The sequence below is a fragment of the Elaeis guineensis genome, chromosome 11 (assembly GCF_000442705.2).
Source record: "Elaeis guineensis isolate ETL-2024a chromosome 11, EG11, whole genome shotgun sequence".
Lineage (NCBI taxonomy): Eukaryota > Viridiplantae > Streptophyta > Magnoliopsida > Arecales > Arecaceae > Elaeis > Elaeis guineensis.
This window is the reverse complement of record NC_026003.2, coordinates 95,213,690-95,224,062: the sequence shown is the minus strand read 5'-3', so window position 1 is coordinate 95,224,062 and position 10,373 is coordinate 95,213,690. Positions and strand designations below refer to the sequence as shown.

The following is a 10,373-nucleotide window of genomic DNA, read 5'->3' as shown; positions in this document are numbered from 1 at the left end:
AAGACAGATTTTTCAAACTATCTATACACGTATCAATTTTTTTTATATTTTTTAAATAAAAAATAAAAATATAAAAAATAATTTACATATTGAGTACTGTAGAAAAATATCGAATGTCGAACGTTTATCAAATGCAGCAATCTTTACTGTTTTGAGAGATTATCTTTTGAAAAAAAAAATTCTCAAAATTTTTTTTTATCTTATTATAAAATTAATAAATAAAAATAATTTTTAATATAAAATATTATCATAATTACCCATTAAATCCGCAGAGGTTGAGTCAAGTTTAAGTGCAGCCAATCCTAAAACCAGCAGGGTTTTGCAGGTTATTAAAAACAACCCCGTGGATCCCTACACCCCCTCTCCACCCCTCCACGTGCCCAGAGAAACAATCAGTTCTCCTACCTCCCTCTCTTCTTTCTCGATCCGCAACTCCTCCCTCCATCGCATTGCTGTATATATATTATTAGATCAGCATCGGATCTGCGACCCCTTCCTCCCCAAATCTCTAAATCTTGCCTCTCTGGCCCCCGAATTAGGGTTCATCCGAAGCTTCTTCTGCTCCGAGACTCCGCCGCCATGGAAGCGCCGCCTTTCCAGCCGGGAAGGCCCCCCCTCCGCACCGCCCCCGACGGCCTACCCCGCTCCCGCGAGCCGATCAACCTCGGCCGCTCCAGCTCCGCCTCCAGCCGATCCGACTTCGACTCCCCCTCCGCCTCCACCGCCGCCGTCAGCCAGAGCCTTTCCTCCATCCTCAACAATCCCCACGCCGGCCGCTCCGACGCCACCTGGTCCCTCTGGTGGCCCTCCACCTCCGCCGTTGCCCTCGATTCTCCTCCGCCGCTCGTCCCCTCGATTCCCCTACCCGAGGTCAGCCGCGCCGACTTCCAGCCCTACCTCTCCGCGATCTTCGAGTCCTACTCCCGCTTCGAGGATGTCCGAAATCACAGCTCCAAGGAGACCGCCGCAGCCGCCGGGGATGGAGAAGTCCGGGGCCAGGGGGAGGCACTGGTGGCGTGCCTCCGGGAGGTGCCGTCCCTGTTCTTCAAGGTAGATTTTGCTTTGGAGGAGGGGACGACATTCCAGGCCGCGTGCCCCTTCTCGCCGTCGGCCCAGGAGAATACTGCGCTCCAGGAGAGGCTGACACAGTACCTGGATGTGGTAGAGATGCACCTGGTGAGGGAGATTTCGCTGCGGTCGGACTCGTTCTTTGAGGCTCAGGGGCAGCTGCAGGGCCTGAACGGCGAGATTGTGGAGGCCTGTGCGAGAATTCGGGAGCTGCGGGAGACGATCAGGATCTTGACTGGTGATGTTGTGGGAACCGCGAGGGAGGTTCAGGAGCTTAATGCTACGCGGGGGAACCTCGTTGCTTTGCAGCAGAAGCTCAGCGTTATATTGTATGTCAGCCAGGCGCTCTCAGCATTGAAACTGGTGCGCTTTTTTTCTTTATATATATGTATATATTTTATTTTTGGATCTGATTTCAGCATGTTTTTAACGAGCTAGAGATTTATCATTACAAACTGCTTAAACCGTTTCCATAAAATTCACAAGATATAGAGAAACAAGTAAGAGAAACGAGTTCTGCTGCTGCTGCTTTTATCCCTTCCGCCACCTATTCTGCTTGGAGAGTGCATGTTCTCTGTGGCAGACTGAATTGAAGAAATGGAGATGTTCAAAACGCAAAATATGTGGGTTCTTTGTGATACCCTCATGAGCTTTTCAAATTTTATATAACTGAAGAAAATATCTCCACAGATTACAGTAGGTGTGATGACATAATCCCTAACTGTTGTTTCCTAGTGGAATATCATATCCTACCCCAACTGTATATGCAGGCCGCTTGGACCCATACGTTGGGTGGTCAAGGGGCTGCATACACATCAAAATTAGTGATTTCGAAACATGTTTGGATTATCATATTTAAAATGACAATGCTGCCTTCATGTGATGAAAATGAAGAGGAGGCCTCAGTCAAGATTGATGGATGAGAGAAATGACAAGGTGATTTGTTTCAATAATTAGGATTTATGATTAAATTAGAACTGAGAGATTATCGAAGACATATAAGGTAATAAGGGGTAGAAATATGAAGGGGTGAGGTGCTTGATTGAATGAAGGGGTGAGGTGCTTGATTGACACATTCATTGGTTATGTGAGGAAAAAATGATAAAACAACAGCAGGCATGTTATGGATGCAAATGTTAGGTAGTAAAGAGCATCTACAAAATATACTAAATGTAATATAAATGGAAATGTTGAGATAGGTGCATGATGTTAGTAGGAAGAAATAAGATGAAGAATATTAGGCACTTTGTATGAGTTCCTCTAGTTAAAGGCAAAGTGATGGATAATCAATTTTTAGATGGCATAAGCATGTCTATGAAAAACATAAGGAGGCTCCTGTAAAGATACTATTATTATTGAAAGATTTTAAAAGAGGAGGGCAAGGCCTCAGCTAACATTGATGGAAGTTGTAAGAGGGAGATTGATAAGCTTGCAATTATATCAAAGCTAGCCTTAATAAGAATAATTGGGTATTGGTTATTCATAAAGCCTACTATAAATAGTTGGGACAAGGCTCGATGGCTATGACATCAATATACACCGAAGATGTGCAGTCGAGGAACTTAGAGACAACATGGGCATCTTTTATATGCTTCAAAAACCAAGTTTAATTGATCCTTTCCGCTGTTGCTTTAATATAGTTAGGGTATTGGCTTTTTAGTGTATGTTGTTCTTAAGATAAATGGTATTTAACCATTGCTCTCATGACTTAGATTAGCGTGGTTGGAAAAAAGGTTTTCCTTTTTGTTCCTTCTTTTGGCCTTTTTTCCTGCCCGGGGGGGGGGGGTGTGTGTGGGGGGGACATAATATTTGGGTAGCTTAAGCCCTAGAAGTGCAAGCACTAAAGCATCTGTAGTACTCGACAGTTGCAGATCTTAAAACTGAATGGGGACAATGAATTGACGCTACTTTAGGAATTTTTTTGTCTAATTGTCTGAAATAGCGCCAAAAGGCAGCTCCATCTGGGAAGTTTTTGGCCACATAATACCAGTAAAATACCCATCTTTAGTTCTTTTTTCTGAAGGGTCATTGAAAATAATGTTAAATAGACTTCTAGGTCTTTCAAGAGATTCAGAAGGTATAGTTGGCATTAGATATGAGTGGAGGGGATCAATGTTGGATATTAAACCAAAATTATTAAAGTATATCTTAGAGCATTTATAACGTCCATGTGTAAGTAGAGCCAAAAATGATTAGCATGTTCATTAAAAATGCCCTATAAAGGTTATAGGTAGTGTGTCTTAGACATCATCTCAGTAAAATATCCAACTTTAGTTCTCTTTGCTGAAGGATCTTGGAAAATAATGTTAAATTGACTTCTAAGTCTTTCAAGAAATTTAGAAGGTGTAGGTGGCAATGATATGAGTTGAGGTGATCAAATTGTTGGATATTAAACCAAAATTATTAAAGTATATTTTAGAGCATTTGTAACATCAATGTGTAAGTACAGCCAAACATGATGAAAAAAAATTCCTTATAAAGTTTATAGGTGGCGTGTCTTCGAGTTTATGTATCTAATAGTTGTGCCTTCCATGTGGTGGTAATAAATTTATCTAAGGGATCTGCAACCTTGAGAGATGACTGTATAGAAAATACAGGATAAGTTTCAGGCCCTAAAAGGAAATACAAGAAGGGAGAAAAAGGTAGTGCAATCATCATTGGGGATTTATTTACACATGTGAGCCAATTTCAATCCTTTCCTAATTAAACTTAGTCCAAGACTTCCTATAGAAAATAATTAGGGTACTTTGGAGGCACAAGTAGAAGACTATCAATATTCCTTTACAAAATCAATTCTAATGATTAGTTCTCGTTCAATTAGTATGTATAGTAATGGTAAAAGAAAAAACCATAGCCCCTAGGATCAATCTAACTAAAATTGAAATCCATTAAAATATAAATTAAGAAAATCTAAACCTAATCTAATTATAGGAGTCGTCTATATTGGTTGCTTGGCTTTGTTTAATATGCATTAACCTTCATAATTTTTCAAAATAATCATTTGCATGTTTAGAGGATCCAATGCTAGTTTCAAAAGCAAGGAGTGAAGCATCAAGTATCCTGCCTGAGGCTTCTTAAGGGCTGGCATATCATGCAGCTGATACTTGTCCTGTATTGGAAGTGAAGCATGACAACACAGGAACATTTCAAATGATACGCAGAGATGCACTGAATATATTTTACGTGGACCAATTTTTAGGGTGTTTGCATGGGTGTTGACAGATAAATGAAAAACTATGGTCCATAACTATTTTATAGAAGTCTTGGGTCATGGATATTGGTGTTGATTGCTGGAAGTGTGGTATTTTGTCACATATATAGATGTTGGACTATTATTAATAAAAATGTAAAAGAGGATGCTTGCTTATTTTAACACATCAATTATTATCATTTAGATGGGAAATTTGTACAATGGTTGTAATATGCGAACTTATATGCCATGGAATACTAAGACTTTTTACTTTTGTTTTGATGCAAGGTGATGATGTTTTATTATGATCATGATCAATCTAAAGCTTATACACGGCTGATTACCGTGATTTACAAACTCTATTTTGATGTAAAGTGATGATGTTTTATCGTTATGATTATCAATCTGTAGATTGGCTCTTTATATTCTTAAAAATCAAAGAGTGAGAAAGAGAAACGGATGTTTAAGAGTGACCACTTATAGGTAGATTGTTTAGGATATTTGTCTATTAATTTCATGGGAGAAGTAGGGTACAAGCTTGTACATCATGTTTGATCCATCTTCATATGTATTGGAATGGTGCACATTGACATGAATTGATTAGCATTTATTTGGGCTGACACATGAAATAGAGGTGTGCGTCATTGTACCATTTCAATAACCTATTAATACAATATGTATTGTAGGTTTGGTTGGATAAGGAAGGGCACTTAAATCCTTGTTAAGAAGTAATGAAATCGATATTTAAAGCCTCTAATGAACTTGATACAATAAGGTAAAACCATGACAACCATATTGTAATCCAACAACCTAACATTCTTCTTTTAAACATTGATTCTTTTTTGTAACTATTTTTGTTACCAGTTTATACTCTTATATTGGGAGGGGATAAGTTGCTTGCAATTCATATGGCTTCCATGAGGAATCTTAGTTACAAGTACAATACTTTTACCTGCTGGGATAGCAGTAAATCCTTTATCCCACTATAATGTCACTTGAAATTTATTTAGGGTCAAAGAGAGCGGCGGGAATGGTGAGAGTAAAAATACACCGATACTGGAGTTTGATGGGCTTATATGTGAAGGCTTCGAGGAAGAGGTGTTGAGAGAGAGTAGAGATCTCATGCAATGAGAGGATGTGAATGTGTGATGAGGTGGCTAGGATGAAATTTCTTAGGGAGTTTATTTCTATCACTTGTATAAGTTGCTGTCATCAAATAATCAGATTTGGAAGATGGGATGAAGGTCCTGGTGTTGCAAGGATTGATTGAAATAATTTTTTGATATTATTAGGAAAGATGGAAGAGGTGGAAAACATAATCGCCAAATAGTGAAATAAGTATGAGAAATGGTAGGAGAAACGAGAGCAAGAAATGATTGACAACAATTTGTACAATTTGGAAACGAGAAATGTTTATATAAAATTATTACAATTATCATATATAAAACAAAAAAAATGTTTTTGAGAAAATAGAATAAAAAATATAAACGAAGTATAAGAAAACATTAAAAAATCCCTGTTCATTGTCTTAGTATTCTTTTTGTAATAACTAGATCGATGGGGTGAATTTTTTTCCCTTTTTCATTGGCCTAGAACATAACATTTTTTAAGGAGAGGGTCCATCTTATGGCTTCATATAATAGTAGATTATTTTTAATTAAAAACAATTTTAGATTTATAAGACCTCTAATTAAAGAAGGAATACGGAAAGATAACTCATATGAAGAGAATATGTAAACTGATTTTTTTTTTAAAAATTTCCTGGAGGTGGTGGGCTTAAGGTACACTGGGAAGAGAGAAAAAGAGAGCTTGTTATTTTTTCTTTCTCATCTGAGTGGGATACCATATTGGTTATTTTGAGCATGTGAATTCCATGAGAGCTTGTTTTTTTTTCTTTCTTATCTGAGTGGGATACCATATTGGTTACTTTGAGTATGTGAATTCCATGTTTCTCAAAATGTGCTTCCCATTCATTTCTTAGTTTGGTTTACTAGGAAACCCCTCGTCAAGTAAGAGACATGTTTCCCCTTGTCTATGGTGGAAAATGTGGTTTCTACATTTAGATGCATATTATAACTGTAATTATTTTAGGAAAAAATGTGGCTTTGTGCACTCTTTGATGATAGGGGATAAATCTTGGGACAATGAAGGAATGGTAAGGGTGTTACAGTAAAAAACAGGAATGTCAAGGGAGTTCCAACTATTGCACATATGAGAACATTTCTGTAGGTAGAAGTTTAAAAGGTTGCTATTTGATTACATTGAGCGAGCAAGCGTAGAGCTACTGTAAAGTATAAAGCATCACAAAGTTTTAACAGCACTAAAAGAAGGGGGCTGATATAAGAGATTAATAGTTGTTAATTTGAATCAGAGGTTATATTGGACATATCACTTGTTTATTACCAGAGATATGCTAAATAATTTGGTACTGTTTTCAACATACTTCATCTTGTGATGGTTTGTATGCTGCTTGATTTGAACCATGATATTTTATTATTTTTATGAAAGGGGTAAACAAGCTGTTTCAATGATCATGCACATCAAGCTTGGGTAAACCTATCGGGATCATATCTTTTGCTCTTCATGTTGGTTAAAATCGGGTGCTTCTTAACTTTTAATATTCATTGTAATCTTTTCGTATTCTAATGACTAATCTTGCAAGTTTAGTTATTGCTTGGCAATTTGAACTCTGTTTGTTTTGGTTTATTATACTTACTACCTGAATCGTAATTCTTTGTAACTTTGACAGTATGAGTTAATGCAGTTGACCTCATGCAGCTTGTTGCAGCAGCAGATTGTGCTGGTGCTCTAGATGTCACAGATGACTTGCAGCATTTGCTGGTAATTTTCTACCTGATTAGGTATATGTTATTTATTGGTCAGGAGTATCCTTGTCTTGTGTTGCTTAGGTTATGCCAAATGGTCATTCCTACTCTCATATGATGTGATTATATCTATGATCTCTTAACTAATTAATATAGATAAATAAAATAAATGAATTATAATGTAGAAAGATGGTAAATCAGAGTGTTCATTATCCAATCTGCACTTTCATTCATAGCAGTTAACTGACGATATGCATGTTTGAGTTTGATATCAACTTGATGAAAATCTATAGCCAAATAAAATGCCAATGGTCGGGGCCAGTTCATTCAATGGAACATAGTTTTTAATTTTTGAGTAATGATTTTTATATTGAACTTTTGGCTTCAGGTATTCTTTAAGTTTTTTCTTTAAATTTTCTGATCAACATAAGTTTTTGGTTGTATAATTACATTTTTCCTTTTGCAGAATAAATATTGTCTTGAATTTTGTGAAATTTGATGCTGTACTGCTCATGCTTTCCCTTTTATATGAATAGGAAACTGATGAGCTGGCTGGTCTTCATTGTTTTCGTCATCTCCGTGACCAATTGGCAACATCCTTAGATTCAGTAAACAGGTACAATTTTTTCAGTGGCTTGTTAGTTATATGCTTTTGTCCTTGAGGTCAATGTTTGTTTTCATGATTGCTCATATCTCTTGATGTGAACTAGCACTCAATGCTAGTGGGTAGTCTTGTGTGTTTTTCTTGAAGGTCAAATTCACGTTCATTGCCGTCTTATCTAGAATTGTGGTTGTCGGACTCATTTTGTGTTGTTATTCTGGTTCTTTTCTTGGTGTGTATAGGAAATTGTTAATTTGATATTGTCAAGATTAGCTTCACATTAATTAACATGATATGATATCAAGATTTTGAATATCGGTACCGGTGGTTGTTCCGGCCGGTAGCACGTTCCGGCACGGCTCCATACCGGATTGGACGGGCGCGAACCAACGAAGGGAGGAAGGGACGAACCGGGAGGAGAAAAAGAGAGAGAGAGAGAAAAAGAGAGGAAGAGAAAGGGAGAGAAGGGGAGGGAAGGAGGTTGAGACGGCGGAGACACTGTCGGTTGCCACCTGAGGGCTGCACGGGCCCTCGGAGGGCCACGATGGCCACCGCGGCTCCGCATTGTTGGCGGGAGAAAAGAGAGAAGAGAAAGGGGGGAGAATTGGACCTAGGGGGGGTTTGGTAGAGACGCTGTCGGAGGGCCTCCGATTGGCTGCTGGGTGGCATAAATGCCACCTTCGGCTTCGTAGCCGTGAAATAAGGGCTTAAAAAAGCCTCATATTTTAGAGATTTTTTTAAAAAAGTCTGACAACAGTGAAGCCGGCAATATGTTTGCCGACTTCACTATTTCTGGATTTTTTTTAAAAAGTACTGAAATAGTGAAGCCGGCAAACCGATTGCCGACTTCACTGTTTTTAATTATTAAAAAAAAATCTTAAAAAATAAAGCCGGCAAATCAAGTGTTGACTTCACTATTCATCTTCTTTTTTAAAAAACGGTCGATGTGTGAACAGGGGCAGTCGCTCCTGTTCCGCGGCTACGACTCTACTTGCGCTGCTTCTGCTGTTCGGTGGCCACGATGGCCATCTAGAGACCTTTGACAGCCCCTCCGCCGTCTCATCCTCCTATCTCCGACGGCCTTCCTCCCTCTCTCTCTCTTTCTCGCTCGTCATGGCAGCCTTATCGGGCGAACCAAGCCACAGAGGCTTCCGTGGCCGTCTGGCGGTCATAGAGGGCCACCGTCAGCCTTCGATGGCCTCTCCCTCTCTTCTCTCTTCCTCTGTTTCCCTCTCTTTTTTTCCTGGCACCGGCGTGTGCCGTTTCCCCCGTCGGACCATCCCGGTTCTTCATTGGTCCGGTTCGGCACGTTTCGAACCGCCTGATTCGGGACGTCCCGAACCATCCGGTTCGGGATGGTTTTGAAAACCATGCATGATATATATATGTGCTTATGTAAAAACATGAAAAGACAGAAACAGAAAGCAGTTATGATCTTACTGGTATAATTTGTGTGCTAAAGTTTTGATTGTGCTTATCATGAATAATGACTAGCAATATTTGAAATGTCTAAAAATAATTGTTATACTATCTAAGAGGTTTCTCATCTATGTAGTTAGTGATTGACATAGAATTTACTAGTTGATAGATAGTGTAGTAATGATCGTGTCGACTAGGGATCCTTGTAATACTTTAAGGATGCATTTGGTTTGTGACCGTAATCGGAATGGCCATATTCCCCATTATTTGGTTTGTGATTGGAATCGGAATCAGAATTGGAATGGGATTTGAATACCGGAAAAGAATTGGGATTGAGTTTTGGGTGATTGGGGTATTTGCATTTCCTTCTAGAATTGAAATGGGACTCCCCCCAATCAAACGGCTGCAATAGGAGTCACTCATTCCCATTGCCATTCTAGAACCCAACTCTCCCCCAACCAAACAATCCCTAAATGCATATGGCATATGGGTACTCTTTTTTGTATCTCCCATTTACACATGCAAATCTGCTCCTACACTTTCTGGTGACCCTAGGCTACTGAGGATCTGACACTTTATGTGACACCAAAGCAAGCCCTCAACCCCTTACTCCTGATCAACTGCAAAATGAAAGGCTTAACAACCCTCTTAAATTGTCATAGTGCATACTATATAGGCCCCTCAGATTCTTGGCCAAATGATTGAAGTTGAAAAAGTCCTCAACGTGGTTGAAAAATTATGAGATGCAATGTGCCATTTGTAGGGGGCAAAGAGGAGAAACTCTAGTTAGACCTGAACTGATTAGAGAATTATGCGTAGATTCAATCGGCAATGATGCAGTAACATTCATAATAGAAATAAGTGGTGTTTGAAGTCTGAACTGTTGGAGATGATAAAGGGCCTAAACCACATAAAAGCCTCAAATCCCTTATCAAATGGTTGTCTGACAGATTTTGGATCACAGAATCATCACCTTGATAGCTGGTTATCTATATCGAGGTGGTGGTCTGGGTATAATACATTCCTGTTGCTAATATCAATTACAAACTAGATGTTAGATCTTTGTGAACTATTGTGCATCAAACCAGAAAGATTTTGATGTCTTCTGGCAATCTTTTAGGTGACTGTAAGGCAAACAATTATGAAAATTAGCAATCATCTTTTGAGGCATATTTAACATTACTATTTAACTTTGAACAGAAAAAATCCTCCATAAGTGAGGATGGCTGCTACTATTTTCACGGGAGTTTTGAGATGGCAGGACTATGGT

At 38.9% G+C, this 10,373-nt stretch overlaps 1 protein-coding gene across 2 annotated transcripts in view; it reads left to right on the top strand.

Annotated features, from left to right (window-relative positions):
* The first annotated feature begins 337 nt into the window (after positions 1-337).
* Positions 338-10,373, top strand: part of LOC105053564 (vacuolar protein sorting-associated protein 54, chloroplastic) — a 45,725-nt gene continuing 35,689 nt past the window's right edge. The window contains exons 1-3 of one of the 2 annotated variants that reach the window (XM_073245421.1): positions 338-1,431; positions 7,037-7,099; positions 7,620-7,699. In XM_073245421.1, coding sequence (XP_073101522.1) covers positions 580-1,431; positions 7,037-7,099; positions 7,620-7,699 — 995 coding nt within the window. In that variant the 5' untranslated portion in view covers positions 338-579. The remainder of the gene's footprint in view (positions 1,432-7,036; positions 7,100-7,619; positions 7,700-10,373) is intronic. The other variant, XM_010934776.4, reaches the window with a different exon arrangement.